The sequence below is a fragment of the Prionailurus viverrinus genome, chromosome D3 (genome assembly GCF_022837055.1).
Source record: "Prionailurus viverrinus isolate Anna chromosome D3, UM_Priviv_1.0, whole genome shotgun sequence".
In the NCBI taxonomy this organism is placed as follows: Eukaryota; Metazoa; Chordata; class Mammalia; order Carnivora; family Felidae; genus Prionailurus; species Prionailurus viverrinus.
Genome location: NC_062572.1, coordinates 31263513 through 31288038, shown reverse-complemented (window position 1 = coordinate 31288038; position 24526 = coordinate 31263513). Strand labels below are relative to the sequence as shown.

Below are 24526 nucleotides of genomic sequence, written 5' to 3'. Positions count from 1 at the left end.
ATCATTATCCTGGTACCTGGGGAGTTTCCCTTCAGCTTGCACAGCAATTTCGGAAGGGGATCCTGAGGGGCTCCCTCAGAGGCCACCATAGTGAGATGGGGGGTGCCGAATGGGCAGTCCCTATGGAAACAACCCCTGTTGATCGGAATCATTGTTTTTCTTTCTTTATTGGTATCTCCCATACAATTTATTTAAATAAATAATCTTTGCTCCCTTCCCCCCAAAAAGTGTGACCATCAGTTCTAGCACAAAAACAGATGGCTTTCCCTCCATTCAGTCATGTATTTATTCAACAAATGTGTGTGGAGCTTGTCCTGTTGTGCTGGGGGCTCTGGCGATTCCAAAATGAAAGAGCACAGTACCTTGCCCTCAGGGAGCTCTCAGGCAATGGTGGCGAGAGTCCTGATGGCAGATGTTTGCCATCCACTGCCATGGGTGTTGTGAGAGACACGTGCACTGAGCTCCAGGGGCCACTCAGGGGATGTGCTGAGATTGTGAGAGTTGTAGGGTGAGTAAAGACATTTGGACTGAGTCTGGGAAGATGAGCCAGTGGCAGTGTGAGAAGGGAGCAGGATCAGTTAGGAGGAGGAAGCAGCAGGAGCCTGGGTGGCTCAGTCAGTTGAGTGTCTGACTTCGGCTCAGGTCATGTTCTTGCGGCTCATGAGTTCGAGCCCCGCATCAGGCTCTGTGCTGACAGCTCAGAGCCTGGAGCCTGTTTCAGATTCTGTGTCTCCCTCTCTCTCTGTTCCTCCCCGCTCACGCTCTGTTTCTCTCTCTGTGTCTCTCAAAGATAAATAAACATTTAAAAAAAAAAAGAAGAGGAGGAGGAGAAAACAGTAACTAGGAGTATGTGGAAGGAGAGGCTACAGATGGTGCTGGAAGGGCCAGGTGTGAAGGGCTTTGTGAAGGATTTGAGCTGCTATAAGATCCCGAGACAGACGATCAGGCCTGTGTTTGGGGATTTGACACTGGTGTCAGTGTAGAGAACTACCAGAGAGAGGGAGTAGAAGCTGGAGGTAGGTGGTCAGTAATGAAATACTCCTGGGGAGTTGCACTGAGGCCTGAGCTGTGACCTGACAGACAGGCAGAGACCTCTTAATAAAGCTTCAGGAAATGGACAGACTAGACAGATGGGGTGAGAGAGGGAGAAGTCTAGGCTGACTCCCAGTGTTGTGGCTTAGGCTCCTAGCTGGAGGGGGTGCAGCCAACCTAGTGTAGGAGGGAAGTCTGTGCCCTTCCTCAGAACCCCCTACCCCCAACATCCTCCAGTAGCTAGAATCTTGCCCCTTTTCCACAATGGCTCTACTTCCTATTCTAGTCTGCCTTTCAGAACAACCTCAGCCTTTCGATTCTAGACACTACAATGTGGCACTTGATTCTGTCTTTTTTGTAGTTTTTTTTAAATTTTGTATTTTTTGAGAGAGAGAGAGAGAGAGAGAGAGAGATTGTGAGTGGGGGGGGCAGAGAGAGAGAGAGACAGGGACAGAGGATCCAAAGTGGGCTCTATACTGACAGCAGCAAGCCCGATGCGGGGCTCTAACTCACAAACTGTGAGATCATGATCTGAGCCGAAGTTGGACGCTCAACAACTGAGCCACTCAGGGACCCCTGTAGTTGTTTCTGATAAATCAAACTGCTAATTCAGTGGGGATCATCTCAAGGGCAAAATTGTATCTTCTGCTTATTTTGTTATGTCCACAATAGAATATGACACAGGAAGGAGGCACTTACTAGGTACTTGATTTGCAGACTTGACAATGTCCCTTGGTTTCTTTTCAGATTTGGAGACTTGACAGTGTCCCTTGGTTTCTTCCCAGGTGACGAGAACAGTAAGTGTGTCCTTAAGAAGACCATCTTTTAAGAAATACAGTCATTGGGGGTGATACTAGATTCACAATGGAGGTTCCCCCAGCAGCCAAGCTTGGTGAGACCTTTGTGTTTGAGGACAGATTAGAGATGCAGCAAGAACTTTTCCCAGAGGAGGACCTGGGGGACCCTTTTCTTCAGGAAAGAGGCTTAGAGCAAATGGCTGTTATTTATAAGGAGATCCCTCTTGGGGAGCAGGACGAGGAACATGACGATTATGAGGGCAATTTTAGTCTGTGCTCAAGCCCTGTTCAGCATCAGAGTACCCCCCTGGTACACAGACCCCAGGACGATGACCTTTTCGGCCAAACCTTCCTCCAGAAATCAGACCTTAGTATGTGTCAGATAATCCACAGTGGAGAAGAACCCAGTAGACGTGACTGTGAACAGGTGAGCAGGGTGCACGCAGGACCTAACGAACCTCACAGAACTGCGCCGCCAGCAAAACCCTACGCGTGTCGGGAATGTGGGAAGGCCTTCAGCCAGAGCTCCCACCTTCTCCGGCACCTGGTGATTCACACCGGGGAGAAGCCCTACGAGTGTTGTGAGTGCGGGAAGGCCTTCAGCCAGAGCTCGCACCTTCTCAGACATCAGATAATCCACACGGGGGAGAAGCCCTACGAATGCCAGGAATGCGGAAAAGCGTTTCGCCAGAGTTCAGCCCTCACGCAACACCAGAAAACCCACACTGGGAAGAGACCATACGAGTGTAGGGAATGTGGGAAAGATTTCAGCCGGAGCTCAAGTCTCCGAAAACACGAGCGCATTCACACGGGTGAGAAACCTTATCAGTGTAAGGAATGCGGGAAATCCTTCAACCAGAGTTCCGGCCTGAGCCAGCACCGCAAAATCCACACCCTGAAAAAGCCTCACGAGTGTGAGCTCTGCGGGAAAGCCTTCTGTCACAGGTCCCACCTGATTCGGCACCAGCGGATTCACACGGGGAAGAAACCTTACAAATGTGAAGAGTGCGGGAAGGCCTTCAGCCAGAGCTCCAACCTCATTGAGCATCGGAAGACGCACACTGGCGAGAAACCCTACAAATGCCATAAGTGTGGTAAGGCCTTCAGCCAGAGCTCATCCCTCATCGAGCACCAGCGCATCCACACCGGGGAGAAGCCCTATGAGTGCGGCCAGTGTGGGAAGGCCTTTTGCCACAGCTCGGCACTGATTCAGCACCAGAGAATCCACACAGGGAAGAAACCCTACACGTGCAACGAGTGCGGCAAGGCCTTCCGGCACAGGTCAGCCCTGATCGAGCACTATAAAACCCACACCAGAGAGAAGCCCTATGAGTGTAACAAATGTGGCAAGTCCTTCAGGGGAAGCTCACACCTTATTCGGCACCAGAAAATCCATGCTGGGGAGAAGCTCTAGAAAGAAGAGCTCACACCAAAGCTCGAAACCCTTTCCCAGATGGAGCCCACACCCCATAGCTTTGTCTCTGAGACCCCACCCACCCCCCTGATCCCAGGGCCAAAAAGAAATATGTCAACCTAGGTGCTCCTGGCCATCCACACTAGCAGCAAGGCCCCCTCTTGGCCAGCTGGGTGCCCCACACTCAGCAGGTTTACAGAGTGGAAGGGAGGGTAAACTAACAGGAAAGCTGCTAAAATGGAGGCCTGCCCAAAAAAGAGAGCTGGCCTTCGATTGTTCATGTTTGACTCCCAAGCCCAGGAGACTGAATTTTGCCGTCTCTTCACCTTTGCCAAAATTCAGAAGAATGAACGCCAGAGGGAGAAAGTTGAGTTAAACACACAAGAATGTCAGGTGAACTCTTTTAACATCAGGTTGCAGTTTGGCACTTTTAGAAGACAGAACTCTGCTCATAGTCCAAATCAGCTGAAGGAAGATGAATCCAAAAGTAGATACATTAGCAGCAAAATGGAATCTTTCACCTGGCTTGGGCATTGGTGGGGACAATCGAAACAGGCTACAGAAGAAAGGGAGGGTCTGGAAGCATTCGTTCTGGGGTTGAGGGAGAGGGTGGCAAGTCCCTGGTGTGGTGTTTTAATCTCTGTTCTGGATTAGAGTGAGGTTGGTCTTTGGCAGGTGGCTCTTTCACAAGAGGGTTGAGGTTTCATTCCATGGGCCAGAGGATGTTTGACACTGCCTTGGACTCAGCCTGGCACAAGGAATTAGTGCCCTCCAGTGATAACCCCTCTATAAGACCCAGGGCCCCCAAGACCACGGTATGCCTTGGTTGTCAGCAGGGCCCGTGTCTGGTCTGGCTTCCAGTGCTGGGGGACATAGGAAGCAGGGCGATTCAGTCAGAGGTCCCAGTTCTGCCCCTCCTATTCCAGTGGCCTTGAGGAGGCTCCAAGGCTCGGTTTCCCTATCTGTGAGATGCGGATGGTGGGACCTGGCCACGTACCTCTGAGGGTCCAAGGCTCCTGTTCGCCATGAAACCACCCATGAAAGTGCTTTGGCGACTGGCAGTTGAAGGTGGGTGGAGACCCAGTGTGACCCTTGTCCCACTCAGAGATCTGAAAGGCAACCCTGTCTGTTTTCCAGGTGGCCGGGCTCACAGCAGGCCCTCCCATTAAACCAGAGCTTAGGCTTTCCTTCACTCCCTCCAGCCTGCACCCTGGGCCTTGTCCCAGACAGGAACCCTTCCCAGATGCCATCCTGAACCTCCCCCTAGCAGCAGCATGGTCTGTGTGGCCTGTGTCCCATGCTTCGGGCTGTCCTCTCCCTGGGTATTGTTCCAGAAGTACCATCGCCTGTGTCCTGCCAAGACCAACTCAGTCGGCATCCCCAGAGGAGGGGCTCAGACAGGGGTGTGTTTTTAAAGCTCCCCAGGTGATTAGGGCTTTCCAGCCAGGGTGTGAGCCCTCTGCTGGGCATCCGTGCAACCCTAGCATCACCCAAATGTCAGGCCTGCTTGCCATGAGCAGAGCTTGAAGGTGGCAGTTCTGTCTCAGTCCCCATGCCTCCCATCCCCCAGGAATGGGCTCAGGCAGTGCTGTGTCTGGCTAGTTGGTAAGTGTCCCAGGTGCTCAGGCCTTCATTTGGCCACTGGGATCTCTTTGGTGCTACACTCCCCCAGGCTCCTCAGAGGCAGTCTGAGCTATTTTGAAGTTTTCCAAAAGTTGATGGCTGGAATCCCATAACCCCATCATGGTAATGCTGGCTATTTCAGCTAATCAAGGGGTTGGCTTGGCAGTTATGTATAGTTTTGATGAATAAAAATGAGCAAGTCATAGTTGTTAGTAAGTGGGACTTGGCAGGCTAGGAATTTTCAGAGGACTGGTCTCCAGCTGGGGGATCACAGTGGGAGTCCCAGCCTGGAGAACAGCAGTTGCTCCCGTCCAGCTCTTCTCCTTGAAGGAGTGTGTGAAACATAGCACCGCCAGTTGGTCAGGTCCCCTAGAACCTGCTGTACCACTAGCTAGACTGGCCTAACTGGGTGGCCCCTGGCTGTCTCCTGCAGGTGGCCTGTGCTGAGGGTCTTCAGTCATTTACCATGAGTGCAGAGAGAATCAAGACGCCTGTTCAGCGTGGGTGGGACAGCAGACCCCTCCCCTAGATCTACCTCCTCGGCCATCCCCTATTTGGCCTTACCTGGGCCCGGCCTCGGCCTCTCTTTATTGGGCAGTCATCTGGGTCCTACATTTGCTGTCTCTTTCCGTGTGCCTCTGCACACCCCAGCCAAATCGATTTTCTTAAAGCATCTCTTTGCACATGTCACCACTCTCCTTAAAACCAACCTGCAAGGGCTTTTCTGCACATAAGCCCCCATTTCAGCCAACCTGGTTTGCCCCTTCTGAACAAACCACAGGGAGTTCCTGGCCACCAGCCCAGACGCTCTCTCCACTCCCAGCTTCTCTCCACTGTTTTATGTGGTTCTTGCATTTTGGAATATGCACTTTGTCCTCCTCCTCCCCCCACCCTCTCCTCCCTCCTTTCAACAATTTATGGAACGTGGGGAATGAGACCCCCTTTCTGAATAGTTGACGGGTCCTCACAGAACTATGGTAAGACCAGGTACTTTTCAAAGCGTGAGCAGAACCTAGTCCTTTCTTTTCACATTTCTTCACTGTTTTATGTGTTTTCAAATCCTTCATTTTATTTAGGTTCTTGAACAGTGTAATAGAACATCCTGGTAATATTTTAATCGCCCTTGAATTTACTTGTCATTTTTGTTTGGTTGTCTTACTTTTTTTCTTCTTATGACAGACGTTGAGTCTTGTAAAGCTCCAACTCTTGGTTTTGTTTACTAATTGAATTGTTTTGTCCAACTGTATGTATTCCATCTCTCTCTCTCTCTTTTTTTTTTTGACTTAATACTTCACATTTCTAAGATTAATTATTTAGATACAGTTAATTGTATTTTTAATGTTTCTAGTAAAAGTAGTTACTTTGGTCTACGACTTTTTTCTCAGAGCTTTTTCTGTCCTCTGTCACTTTGACATGTGCTATTTTTTGTTATTAGGAATCTCCTTTTGGCCCAAGTGTTATTTTTTATATTTCCACGTAATGAATGCATAGGTCATTGCTGTCATCTTACTGTACTGTGGTGTCAACATTTCTAAGTGTCCATAGAACTTCTCTGGGCCTGAATATATGATCCATTTTTATAAAGCATTTGTGTACTCTCAAGAAATGTATTTTTACTCTATCACTTCTATTTGTGAACTCAGTTTTTAAATTACTGTATTCAAATTCACACCTTCTCTGTTGCTTACTTTACAAGTTCTTAACCTGGGGTCTGCAGATTGCCTAGGAGTCCATGAGCATGCAGATCTATTTTGGAGGTTGTGTAGAGGGATCAAACAAAGCTGTGTGGTTATGTCCATGAATGAATTGCTTGGGGCTGGGCGTGGGGTGGGGTATCTGTAGCATTCACGACATTTTGGAAAGGCTCTGTGACCCCAAAATAGTTAAGAACACTCATTGGCCTGGTCAAATCATGGTCTGATGTGTTTCTTACCCTACCTATTTCTGTTTCACTTTGTTTCTATTTTATGTATGTCCTTGTAATATTAGATGTACAGTTCTCTCCAATCCTTTTTGAGAAGTAGGCAGGGTATCACTAAGTAAGTACCATGATATTTGGAACATATATATTGAACAGTAATATATTGAAAAATTGTGCCTTTTAGTACCCTCCTTGCCTTTCTTAAGGCTTCTAGCTGAAATTTCTCTTCTTCAGATATCATAATTGAAGACCCTGGCTTTTTTCACTTTGCATTTGCATGAGTTTATTTAGCTCAGCATTTTATTTTTAAAATTTGTGCATGTGCTTTGCTGTATAGCTTATAAACAGCAAAGTGTTGGATTTTGTTTTCTGATTCTTTCTATAATTCTTTTTCTTTTTATGTAAGAAGTTATCATTATCATTTAGAGTAAGGTATAAATTATCTTCATATTTATATTTTAACATATATTAACATATTTAACCCAGAAAGGCCATGTCTTTTAATCTCTTATCTCTAGGAGTTATTAACCATGTGTGGAGTATCATCTCTGGGTAGGCTAGAGGCTCCACCATTGGGCACACCTGCTTCTCCCTGTCTTCGTCAGTGCCAGGCTCTGTCCTGAACCCACTCTAACTATCTCTGGCTTCAGTGTTTTTGGCTGTAACACGGAGGAATGAGGCCACCTCACAGCCTTGTGGAGCTCAGAGGAGTAAGAAATACAAACTTTCATGGCAAACTGGGGGCGTAGAAGATTCTTATACTATTAGTGTTTTGAAAGATTTCTTTAATTTTCTGTTCTTACTCCCAGCGTTCTTTCAACATAACCTAGGTGCTTTGCTTTTTAGAAAATATTGCCAGATATAGCGAGAATTAGACATCACAGATCCGTCCCATGCTCCCTGAGTGAACCTGTATGGTAATTTGATCTCATAACCTCCATCCCCATCACCCGTCTGTCCCAGGTGGGTTCCCTGTCAGCCTTCCCTTTCCCCCTCTCCATGGTGGGAGAAAAGCACTGTCATAATTGCAAAGGATCAAGAATATGGTCACTCTGGCCACTCCTCTTGGCAGATGGGGAAACTGACGCCAATGACTTACCAAAGGTGTGGCGAATTAGTGTTAGATCTACCTGGCAGCCATAGGGAAGAACAATTCCGGATGTTATGCTGGAGCCTTGGTTACTTGTTGCCAGGACTTCTCCAAGGTGAAGAGTGGTTTAGTCACTACCAGCCGAAGTGAAAACCATATACTCTCAGTGTGCTGAGTTGCTCAGCCTTTGAGGGGCAAGTTGCTGAGTTGCTCAGCCCTTGAGGGGCAAGTTGACATTTGCCAACATTACACAAGGTGAATATATATATTTGCCAGAATGTTGATGCACAGATTTACTGGGGGTAGGAAAAGAGAAGCCCTTTTTGGATGGAGAACCCCATCTTCAGTATCTAATAGCCCAGGAAACTGCATCAGAAGGTTGCCTGGTGAGTGTGGAATTGGGGTGTCAGGACATGGACCATCCCTCCTGTAGTACAGGCCATACAACTGCACAGTCCTCCGAATGCTGGTGGGGGGCACATGCTGAAGACCTCCAGTGTCTGTGGCCTCCCCCCTGGGGGGTGTCCTCCCTCTGAGGTCCAGAGCACCTGGTGACAACCTGCAAACCTGTGAAAGGCTCTTACAAGAGCTCCCCAAGTGAAGTGTCTTCCTTTTGCCACCACCCTTAGCCAGGCTAACTCTTCTCTTCCCCAGAGATAACTGGATGCACTACTCTTTCTGCTCCCTGCACCTCACTTAGGTCTTCCAGGTCCACACCAGAAATGAGAGAAGGAGTCACAAGCAGCCAAGTAACAATGTGCTCCTTATGTAGCCTTCATGTTGCCTCATCTTCAAGAAAAAGGAAGTGGCACCTTGTGTGGTTCTGGATAGGTCTCCCAGGACCACAGGCACCCCCAAAAGTTAAGAGCTATCCTGGGTTCATGGTGGGAGTGAAAAGGGGGTAGAGTTAGTTGCCTTCTTGGAGGCTAGTGAGATTTTATCTGGTCTTATAAATAAAGCCCAAGGTCTTTCCTTTCTGATAGCCCATCCTGGAGGTCTCCAACAGGGGCCTCTCTGCCCATCTTCCTTTCTATCTGACAGCCCTGTAGGGGAGGAACCTGCCACCGGGTCCCATACTGCGCTGTGGAGCAAGTGCTATGTGCACAAGAGACTTACTCCTGCCTGTTCTGCATGTCAAGAATGCTTTTCAATCCTCTCTCTATCACCTGTTCTTTTCTCCAGACTGATTTCAAGCCAAGAGCTAGAAACCACTTCCTGCTGTGCCTTCTCATTCACTGATTTCCATCCCCCCCCCCCCAAGTCTTGCCCTTAGTATCTCTTGATGCCACCTCTTCCTGTCATTTGCTCCCACCTTGGGCTGCTGCCATCCACTGCTGGCCTGCTGCACCACCCCCTCCCTGGCCTCCTACCACTGGCCAGACTTCCCCTCCTGGCTTTCTCCCCTTGGCAGTCAGAGTAAGCATTCTACTCTCTGATGGGGTCACTACCTTCCTCAAACACCCCTGTTGGTTTCTGTCAGCCTAAGTTTTGAGGCCAGCCTGTAGGCCCTTCCTGATGTGACACCCTCCTCCTCACCCAGGCCCTCCACGCTCCAGCCACACTGAACCCCTATGTTCTGGAACATGCCTTCCTCTGGTGGAAGGGTGTCCCTAAGGGTACACCCATCTCTCACCCATGGAAAGAGCATGGGCTGAAGATGGGGCATCCTTCTCCAGGATTAGCTATTCTGAGAAGGCCAGGCTCCCCTCCCCCACACAACCTTCCCCAGCCCTGTGCTGTATTCTAGGTGTCAGGTGCAGCTGGACCAGGGAGGAAGACCAAGTTTAGGGTCAGGGCCAGCACTCTGGTTAGTGGAGAATGAAAAGATAGAGTGGGTCCAAGATAGGGTGACTATTCTCCTTTATGTCACACTATGACACTTTCACATCATCTCAACACCTGACATATTTACAGTCCTCCTAAAAATGACTTTGCAAGCACCCTAACTATGGTTTTGACTGAGCCCTCACTCTCCACAGCCTAGCCCCTGACCAGGACAACCAAATCTCAGACTCTCACAGTGACTGAATCTCACCTGGTCCTTGGTTTCTTCCCACTATGATGGAGCCAGGGCCCAGCCGGAATTTCAAGGGAAGGCTAGTTCATAGAAGAGTGAAGCAGGGAGAGCCTGGAATCAGTTCCAAGATGGCAACAGAAGTCCTTGGCATTTTGTGTTCTCAGACACTGAAGGGGAGAATGCTGGCAGGAGCCTGTTTCCCCATAGTACCTGCAGCAGGAGAGTGACAGGGAGGGAGACAAAGAGACCAGCCAATCCATAGAGACAGAGGAGAACTGTCCAGGGCAGCAGCGGACAAGGTCTCCTTGTCTGAGACCTCAGTGCATTCCAGGGCTAAGTATCTGACATGAAGCAAGAGGTCACCAGGGGGTGCTGGGAGTCTGCCTGGCAGAGATCAGAGAAACAGGACCCCACCTACCTGTGGGGTGCACACCAGCCTATGGGATGCCCAGCAGCTACCTCCCCTCTGGCCTCTCCACAGGAGCAGATCCAGCATCTCCTTCTCACCTTTGCTTCAGCCATTCTGCGGGTCTGAAGCCAGAGGGGAGGCAGCTGCTGGGCATCCAACCTCCACCTCCACAGGAAACCAAGCTTGGGGACTCCTACCGGATGCATGGGTGCTACCAGATTTTTACACATCCCTGCCAGGAACTAACAGAACAAGTGTGCTGTAAATGGAAAAGGCTAGAGAAGACTTGAACAAGACAGTTAACCTCCTAGTCATCCATGGAGCAGCACATGCTGAGTGCAGAACACATTGTTTCCAAGGCACACAAAACAAAAAGTGCATACATGCTGGGCTATAAAGAACAGAATCGGCAGATGTCAAAGGGCTGAAGTATAAATTATGTTCTTGGAATACAACACAATGATGCTAGTAACCAGAAACATGTAACCAGAAAACCAGTTTGAGTGCCGCTTACCCCCCCTCACCAAGGTTTCACCAGCCTGGGACACCACCAGCAAGAATGTCAGCCCAACTTTGGGCTCTACTAGTTTAGAAGTTTTCATTCCCAAGAGAAGCAGGCTTCTTCCAAGCACACAAGAGGCCACCCCCTTGGCCACTGTGGGCATCTCATACCAGTGAACAATTGGGCACGGGTGATTGGTCTGACTGTCAGGTATTGGGGGCTGGAAGGAATGTGTCTGGAACTCTGAGGACCTCAGGGTACCTTCATCCCATGATGATAGTTAATGCCAACTACTCCCGACTCCTTCAAGCAGGAGTGCTCATGTCCTAGACCCTCAAGAATGGAGATTTGGGTTACCCCACTGGACAAGTAACCCTGACCAGCTGAGGTGCTTGCTGAGGGCAAAGGGAATACAGAATGGGCAGTGGGAACAATAAACACCAGCTCTAACCAAGTAAGTAGGTTAGTACTTACTGGCATGTCTTTCTTGTTTCTATGTGAATATCTATTTTAAGATTAAAAACAATTTTTTTAATATTTAATTTGAAATTAAGAGAGCACGAGCAAGGGAGGGGCAGAGAGAGAGGGAGTGAAAGAATCCCAAGCAGGCTTCACACTGTTAGCACAGAACCCAACACGGGTGCAAGTGGGGACAGGGACGAAGGAGAGGGAGAGAGAGAATCTTAAACAGACTCCTTGTTCAGTGCAGAACCCGACTCAGGGCTCAATCTCCCAACTGTGAGATCATGACCTGAGCTGAAATCAAGACACTTAACCAACTGAGCCACCCAGATACCCCTAGAATTTTATTTTTAAGTTCTCTCTACACCCAATATGGGGCTTAAACCCACAACCCTGAGATCAGGAGTCACATGCTCCACCAACTGAGCCAGACAGGCACCCCTACATCTACATGCGTTTATAATAACAGCCCCCCCATTTCCATACAATCTAACACTAGATGTATTAATAGTGGGTAATCTTCTATTTCAGTATCTAAGTTACAGGATATCAAATGGGTGTGTGAATCTTGACAAAGACTCTTTGCTGGATGGAACTGCAGTCAGGCTCCTGAACCTTTTCCTAGGCTCATCTGTGCACTTCCTTCTATTATCTGATATTAGCAAGAACTCTCTGAAGTCCATCTAACCAGAATCCCCCCACACTCAATTCTGATTGGGTTCCTCTTCCTCTGCCATCCCCCAGGTAAGGTCTGATCACCCTGGCCTGTCTTCAGTAAAGAATCCTGTTAGGTCGGGTTAGCCAGAATCCCCCTTACCATGGTCTCCCCTCTTAGTAATCTTCTATCCACTGCCCCCTTGCCTTTTGCCTTGGCAACAAATCCCCACCTGCCCATGCTGTATTTGAAATGAGCCTGGTTCTATACTGAGGTCTCTTTCCTCCTATTCCAATAGTCCCTGAATAAAACCTGTTTTTACTACTTTAATTTGTTGACCTTAAAAATAGGCAGCCACCGTTATTTTACCAGCAAAAGATAGGATTACTCATAGCAGGGAATTGCAGTCTGTGACAAGTAAGCTACGGCAAAAATCGTTGGCTGGTCCAGCAAACAAAGCAGAGGAACATTATATTATTGAAAAGAAAGAGAGGAAGTTGGGAGGGACTATTTTATTTTATTTTATTATTTTTTTTTTAATTTTTTTTTTCAACGTTTATTTATTTTTGGGACAGAGAGAGACAGAGCATGAACGGGGGAGGGGCAGAGAGAGAGGGAGACACAGAATCGGAAACAGGCTCCAGGCTCTGAGCCATCAGCCCAGAGCCTGACGCGGGGCTCGAACTCACGGACCGCGAGATCGTGACCTGGCCGAAGTCGGACGCCCAACCGACTGCGCCACCCAGGCGCCACCCAGGCGCCCCATGGAGGGACTATTTTAAATGAAAGTCCATTGGAGGGGCACCTGGTGGCTCTGTCAGTTGAGTGTCTGACTCTTGACTTTGGCTCAGGTCATGATCTCACGGTTCATGAGTTCGAGCCCCATGTTGGGCTCTGTGCTGATGGTGCAGAGCCTGCTTGGGATTCTCTCTCTCCTTATCTCTCTGACCCTCCCCGGTCTCTCCCTCTCAAAATAAATAAACTTTTAAAGAAATAGAACTTCTATTAAAAAAAGATAAATGAAACTCCATTGGAGAAAGGCAAGAGTTCTGGGTGATGGCCATTTCTCACTGCCTGAGTTTCTGGGGTAGTCAATTTTTTGTAGGAGATGCAATGTTCCTCTTTTCCTGTGAGCCTGTAATTGATTCTTTCCTATTGAGGATTCTTCTTTTGTAGAAGAATTACTCAAAAGTAATCGAAAACTTTTGAGTCTTGGTATGGCATGAGAGCTTCCCTCTTCTGGCTTCCCGACTCCAACTCAGTGAGGTTTGCCCTTTATTAATTTTCACATTTTGTCTTTTTGATGAAGATCTTTCTCTGAAAGCATTGCTGATCAAGAGCCATGTCTTCTTTTAATTTTTAAAAAATGTTTATTTTTGATAGAGCATGAGCAGGGAAGGGGCAGAGAGAGATGGAGACAGAGAATCTGAAGCAGTCTACATGCCATCAGAGCAAAGCCCAACATGGGGCTCAAACCCAAGAGCCCTGAGATAGTGACCTGAGCTGAAGTCAGATGCTCAACTGACTGAGCCACCCAGGTGCCCTGAGAGTCAGGTTTTCAGTGGTCTTTTGTTCCTCAGTGCCAGGACCTTTCCTGGGTGTCATGTGTCACAATGTAGAGAAGTTGTACAAATTGGAAATCTACTGAGGTCATGTTCAAGTAACAAGGAGGTGGAGCAGGAAAACTCTCAGGCACTTCCCAACTATAGTCCGTATTTATCAAGATCGTAAACACTGGAGATCATCTCCTTCTTGGACACATCCTTTTTATAAAGGTTGGACAGCCAACAAGTACAAAATGAAACATCATATGATAATTCCAAATTGCATGATGATCCTAGGGTTTCAGAACCCTAGGTATGAAGATAGCCAACTGAAAATATTTCTTGGCACTTATTATAACTTAGGGGAGAAAAGTTCTTGTGGAGGCAAACCCGGAGTCATGTATGCCTCCTGGAATTCCCCACTTTAAAGCAGTCATGAAAACAGAATAATGAATACTGCAAAAGCACACTTACAGAATTAACCAAGTGCATTGGGGACAATGTAGTGCAGGTCTAAACATGAAGCAATAGCTGATGAACTTTTTGCAAAACAGCAAAACCTTAAAGACATTTTAAAACAGCACTGTTATCTCAAAATGGAACTGAATGTATTATCCATGATACAGTCTAATAAATTCAGAAACCATGAACTTGGGTAAGAATCCAGAGTTATTCAATGGTCCAGATGAAAAGCACAATCTTCTGTTAATCTTGAGCCTTCTAACAGGCCTTGTCTGGACATCTTGGGAAAGGGAAAGTGTCAGATGTCGTCTGCTTCAGTTCCAGGTCACCAGATGCTGTACAGGTCCAGTGAGATTTTGGTACTTTCTTTACACGTGTTACGTGAATCCAAGAGTCTGTTCCCTGGAGTTTGGCAGCACAAGGGTTGGTTAGCAGCCCCTTTTAAGGACCTTTCCAGCAAGGTTGAAGGGAGTCTTTCTGAAGGTATCTTTTCCAATAGACAATATCTCCAGATTGCAAGGCGTGATGCTTAAGGTCTTAATCTCCTGGGAGTACACAGTGAAAAGACTGCTCTACTGAAGCATAGTTATTTTTAATAGAAGCAACTAAACCTTTACGATATTGAAATATATCTCCTTCAATTGTGGGTCAAAGGAGGGAGGGGCCAAGTGCATTTGAGGTCTTGTGACCCTCTCAAAGGGTGAGAGTCTCCAAATTCCAAAGAGGATAGATCTGAGATGTAGAAGGACTGATTGCAATGCTTTCAGCCATATATGTGTAGGGTCTCTACAACTTTTGCCAGTCGTGTCTTAATAGTGCCATTAGTATGTTCAACTATCCTGAGGATTGAGGTTGATATGTACAATGGAAGTGTTGTATAATTGGCCAAATACACTTGCTGAAGCAAATCAATCAGCAAAATGGGTTCCCTGATTATTATGAAATTCTAAAGGGGTTCCACAGGTAGGGATAATATTTTCTAACAGAATTTTAGCTGTAGAAGCAGCAATGGTCTGTCTACAATGGGAAACTTTGGCCTGGTGAGAAATCCTACAAACCATGACTAAAACACATTTATATCCATGAGACCAGAGAAGCTGTATGAAATCTATTTGCCAAACTTCAAATGATCCAGTGGGCAGTTTAAAGTGTCTGGGAACAGTTTAAACAAGGTTCCCTGGACTGTACTTTGGACAGTTGGGACAAGTGAGGTAGACATTTTTTGCAGCCTTATTAATATTTCCCCACCAATATTGGTTCACGAATGCCATAATTTTGTCAGTGCACCAATGTTTTAATGCATGTGCAGTGGTAGGTAGTAGGAAATCTAGAATTTCTGAACAGGCCAAATTGTTATTTATCATCCTGATAAATCAGAGTTCTCTCTTTTTATCAAACCAACAACAATTAATTAATTAATTAATTATTTTAGAGAGAGGGAGAGAATCTTTTTTTTTTTAATGTTTATATATTTTTGAGAGAGAGGGACCGTGCATGTGCATGCAGAAGGGGCAGAGAGAGTGGGAGACAGAAGATCTGAGGCAGGCTCTATGCTGCTAGCAGAGACCCTGATGTGGGGCTCAAACTCCTGAACCATGAGATCATGACCTGAGCCAAAGTCAGACGCTTAACTGACTGAGCCACCCAGGGGCCCAGAGAGAGAGAATCTTAAGTAACCTCCATGCTCAGCGTGGAGCCTGATGCAGGGCTCAGTCCCACTACCCTGGTAACATGACCTGGGCCAAAATCAAGAGTTGGACACTTAACCAATTGAGCCACCCAGGCCCCCCAAACCAACAACTATTAGATTTCCAATATTGGTTTTCCTTTTCTGGGGCCAATTGTTGGGTGTCAATTTTTCCAAATGATCATTTGGGAGAACATCTCTTTGGACCATGAGAAAGGTTTAGTCATTGTTTTTTTAACAGCATCATTTTTGCCAGAAATATCAGCAAGGTGATTTCCTTTGGCTTCCAGGGAGTCCAGTCTGGAATGCCCAGGTACGTTAACAATAACGAGAACTACCAGCCATGTGTATGGCATCTAATAAATTTTTGACACAGGAGCCACTTTAGATTTTATCCCCATTAGAGGTAAGGAAACCTTACATAACGTTGCTGTTTCCATAACATTCCAAAGTCATGAGTAACCCAAAAGGCATACGAAATATGGGTATAAACATTTGCAGTTCACCATTGGTAAGATACAAGCTTGAGTAAGGGGGTAAATCTCAGCCTGTTGAGGAAGTAGCTAAAGGTAAAGGTGTGGTCTCAAGTTCAGAAGGAGTTGCAATAGCATACCCAGCACAATATTTACTATTTTCATACTTTATTTTATTTATATTAATTAATTAATTAATTAATTAATTAATACTTTCATACTTCTATGAAACCCATCGGTAAACCCTGGAAAATATGCAGTGGTTAAAGGAATTGCTAACAGGGGTGCCTGGGTGGCTCAGTCAGTTGGGCGTCCGACTTCGGCTCAGGTCATGATCTCACAGTCCGTGAGTTCGAGCCCCACATCGGGCTCTGTGCTGACAGCTCAGAGCCTGGAGCCTGTTTCGGATTCTGTGTCTCCCTCTCTCTGACCCTCCCCTGTTCATGCTATGTCTCTCTCTGTCTCAAAAATAAATAAAAACGTAAACAAAAATTTAAAGGAATTGCTAACAAACTGTCATGGGGAGTCAAAAGGTGATCTGTCAGTGTTAAGCTGTTACAAGGGGTCTTGTCCATGAAGGAGGAACAATAGCCAGGTTAAGGTTACTGCAGCAAGAAGGAGTTCTAGGGGGAGCAGGCTGCAAGAGGATCCCCTAGGAAGTGAGGCAGCTGGCTGAAGAGTATTGACTGATGAGAATTTAGGAGGGCTTCTACTGCATGGGGCACAGGGATGATTAAAGGGGACCTCACAATTACCTCTTCAGTAGTCTTAGCCGAAAGGGCAGTGGCAGGAATGGCTCTGGGGCAATGGGGGATATCCCCATGCCACAGGGTCCAGTTGTTGGCTAGGGTACCTTATGGGCTAATGATTGTCTCCATGTTTTTAGGCAAGTACTCCAAAGGTATTCCCTTCCCTCTCACATAAAAGGAAAAAAAGGGAAGGCAATAATTAGGGTGCCCAAGAATGGGGGTTTTTGTCTCCCAAACTATGTTGTCCCAATTTTTCTAAATAAGAAGGCCAGGTTTGTCATTTCTTAGTAAAGCATTTAGAGGTTGAGCCAGAAAAGAGAAGTTTCGAGTCCAATTTCAACAGTAGACAGGCAGTCCAAGAAAACCTCATAACTGGCACTTAGTGTTAGGTTTGGGGAATTTCAGATTTCAGGCTGCCACAAAGCCTACCTAGATCCAAATGTAGTCCTTGTTCCAAGATCAGGTGCTCTAGGTATCAAATCTGAGTTGGAGTGAACTGCAATTTTTCTTTGAGGACTTTATGGCCCTCTAGGGCCAAAGGTTTTAACAGGTAGATATTGTTTTCCTGTGAAGAGGTTTGGGAAAGGGAGCAGAGAAGCAAATCATCTGTGTGTTACAACAAAGTAGAGCCTGCAGAAAACATTCTGTCGTCCAAATCAGCTTTTGAGATTTGTGAAAAGTAAGGATTCTCTGTGAAACCCTGGGGCATCACTGTCTGGGTGTATTACCGTTCTTCCCAAGTGAAAGCAAAAAGATATTGGCTATTTCTATCAACTGGATTACTGAAAACACACTGCACAGATCAATTACAGTGGAAAAATTGGCTTTCAGGGCGAACAGATGCCAGTTAGCAGGTGGGGGTTAGGAAGACAGGGTGCTAAGGGATAACAATGTTATTCATTGCTCAGATGCCCTGGACAAACCTCTGTCTCCACCAATGGGCTTCCTCACAGGTAAAATAAGTGTATTTTAGGGACTAGAACAGGGGATAATGAGGTCCTGAGCCTTACAATCTTCTGTTATGGGCTTGATGCCTTGAAGGGTTCTTTATTTATAGGGTATTGACTAATTTGGGGGAGAGGTTTCAGGGATCTATTTGAATGTTGAAAGAAGTTCACTGTGGAGATTTTGCCCTTAAAGGGGATGGTAAGTGATTCAATAGGGACACATTTTCAGTGTCCCCAGACTCTGCTATCATCCCATCCAAGATAGAGAAAATGAAGGATGTCAAAGTGTCATTTAATTGACCTGGTTGGCTTTTTTTATTACCATTGTCAAATTCTAGAACTAGTTCTCCCCTTTGATATTTCCTAATAAATCTTGTCCCCCCCCCCCATTCCCTAAAAAAGAAATCTCAGCCCCCAAAATGATTACGAGCAGAGGAACTAAGAAGAAAAGAGTGGGTATCTCTCAAAGCACCTTAGCAAAAGGGGATAGGTTTTGAGACAGGAACCTTTAGAGATTTATTAGAGCCCCCTAGTATTTGAGCTGCTTTAGTACTCTGAGGAAGAGGCTGCTTTACAGCAGTGGGGTTGAGTACCAAGAGTGTAGCTCCAGGGTCAACAATGACAGAGAGGGGCACTTGGGTGGCCCAGTCGGTTAAGCGTCCAACTCTTGGTTTTGGCTCAGGTCATGACCTTATGGTTCATGAGATCGAGCCCTGCATCGGGCTCTGTGCTGACAGTGCAGAGCATGCTTGGGATCCTCTCTCTCTGCCCCTTTCTGCCTCTCTCTCTCAAAATAAATAACCTTAAATTAAAATAACAACAGAGAGATTTATTGCCAATCTGGAGCATTGTTTCTCTGAGACAATTAAGAAGGAGGATTGGGCAGAGCCCTATCCTTGGGAATTAGGACATTGGAGAAGCTGACTAGAGGGCTGAAGGCATCTGGAACACTTCACTTTGTAACAATCTTTTCCCCCATGTCCTGGGTCTCTGCAGTAACAGCACAGACCATGAGGCCTTTGGTTTTGTCCGGGGGCCTCCACTGGTAAGAGGTGAAAATTAAGAATTTTAGAAGTGTTTCTTCTAGGTGTCTCATCTGGGGTGTGAAAGCTGGTTTGTCAAACTGATTATATCTGGAGGGGACATAGTCTCCCATTGCATCCTGGTTGTTTTAACTAAAAGAGAAAGATCCCAGTTCAGCCCCTTAATAAACATGGCATTAAGGTGACCCGAGTGTTTTCAACATCTAAAGGAAGACCAGAATATTCTTTGAAAACAAACAAATGTTGATTACAATAGTCACAAACAGATCCATCAAATTTTTGTGAGCAAGCCTGAATTTCATTCCAATCAACAAGCTTACGCAAAGCTATTGTACAAGCTCACTGGAGGTTTTCAGCTAGTGTTCTAACATGTTTGTTAAAAGTTAGGTTTTGTTTTTCTCTTTCAGGATGTTCCCATTGGGCAAGTTTCATCCCCCAATGTTTGGCCTGCCCCTCACCAACAAACACTGGATTAACTGGTCCAAATCTGAGAGATGAGGTTGGTAAGTTTTAACAACTCTATTAAAATCCTCAGCAAACTTATGGGGATCCTCAGTCACTTTAGGAAACACTTTGATTATGGCTCCAAATTCGGCCTTAGTCCCGGGAACGGAAGATATTTGGCATTAATTTGGATCCTCAGAAGGTTTGACTTTAAAGGGACAGGTTCTGGGGTGCCTGGGTAGCTCAGTAGGTTAAGCGTCCGACTTCAGCTCAGATCATGATCTCACAGTTTGTGAGTTCAAGCCCCACATTGGGCTCTGTGCTGATGGCTTGGAGCCTGGAGCCTGCTTCTGATTCTGTGTCTCCCTCTCTCTCTGCCCATCTCCAGCTTGTGCTTGGCCTCTCTCTCTTTCTTTCTCTCAAAAGTAAGTAAAACACTAAAAAAATAAAATAAAGGGGCAGGTTCTGATAGGTTCAAGGTAGGATGGAGCAAGGAGAGGTTCAGGACATTTGGGCAGGATAATTGGATGGGGAAACTGAGGAAATAGAGGAGATGGAGGTGGTGCAGAGGGGAAGAAGATAGCACCCGAAGTGGGGCCTGATGAAATGGCTGCTGTGTATTTGGAGACAAAGAAAACAGGGAGGGGAAAACAGGCCTCAGATGCCTTTTTGTCTTTGTCTCAGCCTAGGAACTGTATTTTGCAGAGATAATTTTAGATTCCTGATAATATTTGAAAGCTTCAAAACCAATCCAAATAGAACTGAATACCATCCATTCAGTTTTGACAATTTTAGAAGCATGGCTGCCCAATTCAGTTTTGAGAAAAGGACGTATGGAGAGACTGAAAAATCCCCATGATGGCCAGAGTGGCCTCAAATTCTCCATAATGGCCATGGGTGTTCTTAAATTACTTTTGATCAAGTCAGTCCATTTAGTTAGAAATGTGCATGAGAAATGTGCACAGTTTTTAAAGATAAAACTGGCCAGGGTCCCAGAAGGGGAGGGCCCTCTTAAAGCATTTAGAGGGCTGGGACCCCATTTCTTAGAGGTTTTTATCTAGAGCAGAAAAATTCATAAACAACACAGTTTTAATAGGCACAGTCTGGTTCCAAAAGAAATCAGACCAAGGGCTAGGACAGTTTCAATAGAAATAGCTGGTTCTAAAAAGGAGTTGGACAGGGGCACCTGGGTAGCTAAGGCGGTTGAGCCTACAACTCTTGATTTTGGCTCAAGTTGTGATCCCAGGGCCTTGGGATTCAGCCCCACATCAGGCTCCGCACTGAGGGTGTAGTCTGCTTAAGATTCTCTTTTCCTCCTTCTTTCTCCCCCACCCCCCTCTCAGGGCACCTGGTGACTTAGTTAAGTATCCAACTCTTGATTTCAGTTCAGGTCATTATCTTACCATTGGTGAGTTCAAGCCCCAGAGCCTGCTTAGGATATTCTTTCTCTTCTCTCTCTGCCCCTCCCCCTGGTTGTGTACACATGTGCACTCTCTCTTTCCCAAAATAAATTTAAAATTAAAAAAAAAGGATTTTCTCTCTCTCTGCCCTTCTCCCTCACTTGCCCTCTCTCTCTAAAATAAATAAATAGGGGCACCTGGGTGGCTTGGTCAGTTAAGTGTCCGACTTCGGCTCAGGTCATGATCTCACAGTCCGTGAGTTCGAGCCTCGCGTCAGGCTCTGTGCTGACAGCTCAGAGCCTGGAGCCTGTTTCAGATTCTGTGTCTCCCTCTCTCTCTGCCCCTCCCCTGTTCATGCTCTGTCTCTCTCTGTCTCAAAAATAAATAAACGTTTAAAATAATAATAATAAAATAACATAAATAGGAAATTGGACCAAAGTCCAAATGAGTACTCTCAGAAAGAACAAAGAAAGCTCTAAAATCAATCCCAAATGAATCCTAGAAAGCTCAAAATGCAGAAAGTGGAGCTCCAAATCCAGGAGAGACTTATCCTCAAACTCAACAAGAAAGCAGTGAGCTCTGCGGGTACCATCACCTGTTTGCTCACCAGCCTCGGAATTGTTGGGGGGGGGGGGTCTTCTCTGGATCCTACTTCTGATCTCCAAGTAATGTTGACCTTAAAAAAGCATTTCATGTTCCCAGCAAAAATGGGTTTATTAGGGAATACCAGAATACTGCAATTCAAGCTGGGGAAACAACCATAGGCTAGTCCAACAAAGGAGAGAAACATTATCATATGGAGAAGGAGGAAGTTGGGAGGGGTTGTTTTGAAGGAGATCATTGGAGAAAGACAAGCGTTCAGGGTGATGAAGCCTTCTCATTGGCGGAGTAGCTGGGTGGTCAGTTTCTTGTAGGAGATACAATGCCCAGCTTTCTCTGTTGAGGCCTATAATTGATGATTCTTTCCTGTTGATGCTTCTGTTGAGGATCAGTAACTGACAACCCTTGAGTCTAGTGGTAAGTCTTGAGAGCTGCTGCCACTCCATTTCAGGAAAGTTTCCCTTTATTAATTTTCACAAACTTCCCTGCGGCTCTGGTTTTTCTTTGAGGGGAAGAGAAAGAGGTATATGTGAATCAGCTGGGAGAGGAATGAACATCACCTACATACATTCACACTTGCTTACACCCAGACGCCTACAAACACTCACCCCACACACAATCCCTTAGACAAGCACTTTCTTGACTCCTCACCCTCCTGTCCAAGCCTCACACTGTTTCACTCTCATTCACTGGTCCTCTGGAGCCAAGGGAGGACCCTTACTATACACGGAAGAACCTCGGGCTAAGAAAGAGAACCCCAGGCAGGATGGGAACCTGGTGGGAGAGTGGGCGGGGCCGGCGGCGGTCTGCAGCTTGAGAGGAAGAGGTGTTCCTTGGGCTCCAGGACCCTCCTGCCTTCAACCCCAGAAGCCGGGCTGCCCTGCCCACACTGGGGGGCGATCCGGAGAGGGCCCCCCTCTGGGCACACCGCTAGCCCAGCTTCTGTCCACAGCGTGAGTCCCAGGGAGGTGGTCCGGGGTTCTCTGTGCTCTCCGAGGGTCGCCCCACGCCATCCCTCTCTAGCCCCCGGCAGCCCCACCCGGGCTCCTGGACCCACCTTACCCTTTTCGGTCGCAAGGGGTCTCTGTCCCCTCGCTAGATGCTCAGGTGGGGGCTCCAGGGCGCGGACACGAAGGAGCGGAGACCAGGACCGCGGGGAGGGCTCAGGGAATTCCGAGTGAGGCCACGGGAAACTGAAGTTCCAGAATCCAGGGTCATATTAGGCAGGGTAGAATGAGGACAAGGACGGCGGGACTTAGTGACTGCCGATTGACGCCAGTGGGCTTTACCCGGGTTCCCAGTGCTGCGGCGGGGCCCGAGGAGGGGGAGGGGGTGGGGGGTGATGCACACCGCGGGGGCAGCAACCTGGGAACGTCAAAAATCAAAGGAAGCGCACGAACGTGGAGAGTGGGGCCATGACCTGTCTCCAGGCAGTAAATTAGTCCGGCTGCTCCTAAGAGCTGGCTCATAGCAAAGTGAACATAGACATCCCATGTCCCCGCGGTTGTAGGAATAGAGACTCCCTGTGTCTCTGCAGTTCTAGGTCTGCTGTGTGCACCACAGATGCGCAGGGGTTCCCTGGGCCAGTGTTTGTGAAGGAGGAATGGGACCTGCCCAAATGTTCATCCATCTACCCGGATGGCCAGTACCATGCTGTCTATTCACACACGGAGCCATGAGCTCAGTGGTTAGAGCCTGGTTGATTATACGTAGAAAGTTAGAAGGAACAAGATATGTCGACATGATGTTCGGGTACATTTGAAAACTTGGAACAAAATTCAAGATGCTCTGCACAAATTGCAAGGCCCCAAGGACACTCTGGCTCCCTCTGCCGCCTCCCAGCCTTCCTTGTAATCAGGCCACACTGGCCTCCTTGCTGTTCCTGCAATTTGTCAGGCACATCCCTCCCCAGGACCTTTGCACTTGCTGTTCCTTCTGCAAGGGAGCACTCTTCCCCAAGCACCTTCCCTGGCTGATCCTCTCACTTCCTTCAGGAGTAGCCTCTCCTGACCGTCCATCTAAGCTAACAGTTGCCACACTCTTCCCTTAACCTCTCCCTTTTCCTAAAGAACTCATCACACCACATACTACAACATAACATGTCTTTGTTCTGACCTCTGCCACCCACTGGAACTTTGCTTCAGACTTGGTCTCAGCACAGTCATGTCCCCAGGGCCTAAAGCAATGCCAGGCTTCAGAGCAGATCAGTAGCTACGTGTGTAATGAATGACGCTGGGTTTCTTTCCAAGAATAGGGAGTACATAGAACTAGGAGACAAGGGCAGAACAAGGGAGTCCAGCTTGGCCAGCTGTTTTTCTTCTCTTACGGAAAGCTGGGAGCTGCTTGACCACAGGTTAGGATTTGTTGCTTATGTGTGGTGAGTGTGCCACAACCATGTCAGTGTTCTTGGTATTTTTGTGTTTCCCCCGCATCTAGCATGGAGGAGACCCCTCTCAGGGACCCTCTGGTCTGGAAATTCCTTTTCCCCATGATGCTTTCTTCCCTTATGGGGGGGGCAGTCTGTGCACCCTGTGTTGGGGGGACCTGGAGGTTCAAGACCCTAAGCTCCTCTGTCCCACCCCTCCCCTGGGAGAAGGCCCAGCATTGGGGCTCTGGGAGGATCCTGGGAACCCGAATGTGTGTGTGTGTGTGTGTGTGTGTGTGTGTGTGTGTGTGTGTGTGAGAGAGAGAGAGAGAGACAGAGACAGAGACAGAGAGAGACAGAGCATTGTACAGGGATGTCTTGGCCAGGAATGTAGCCAGGACACCATGTGGCCCATGGAGGACAGCTGGGTAAGATGGTGACATCCTTGTGTGGGTGATACCTCTGCACCATGCATGGTGACTTCCTGGCTGGGCTCCTGACCACTTGGCCATCAGCTCCTGACAGACCCAAGCTCCTCTCCTCAGGCGTGGACCTGAGGTGTTTGGGCTAGGGCAGTGCTAGGAGGGTGGGCCTGGCCCATCAGAAGGAACCTGGAATGTGGGTGTGGGGTAGTGGGCTCACTCGGCTCCCCCAGGCCTTGAAGGAGAGGTGGCTGGAGGGGAGGGTGAGGATAGTTTCTCATTGGCTGAGTTGCAGACGGGGTGGGTTTATTACAGAAGTTTCAAGGTACGTCTTGTCCCTTTGGGCCTGTAATTGTGGTCATTCTTTTCTGTTGATGATTCTTCATTTGAGGTCTGTAACTGACTGTTCTCCCTATAATTGACATTGAGTGGTACAGCTCTCTTTTCTGGCCTCGCCTTCTATCCTCC

General features: G+C 47.3%; 1 protein-coding gene across 15 annotated transcripts in view; it reads left to right on the top strand.

Moving 5' to 3' along the window:
* ZNF70 (zinc finger protein 70) overlaps nt 1–24526 on the top strand; it is a 59019-nt gene that overhangs the window by 1684 nt on the left and 32809 nt on the right. For 5 of the 15 annotated variants that reach the window (XR_007145851.1, XR_007145853.1, XR_007145855.1 and 2 more), the window contains exons 2-3: nt 1780–1829; nt 19235–19326. Coding sequence is in view for 8 of the 15 variants with exons in the window: in XM_047828050.1 (XP_047684006.1) it covers nt 1897–3243 (1347 nt within the window). In the remaining 7 variants the exon portion in view is untranslated. Of the gene's footprint in view, nt 1–1779; nt 6536–19234; nt 19331–24526 lie in introns of those variants that run through there. The other 10 variants (XM_047828050.1, XM_047828051.1, XM_047828049.1 and 7 more) reach the window with 4 other exon arrangements.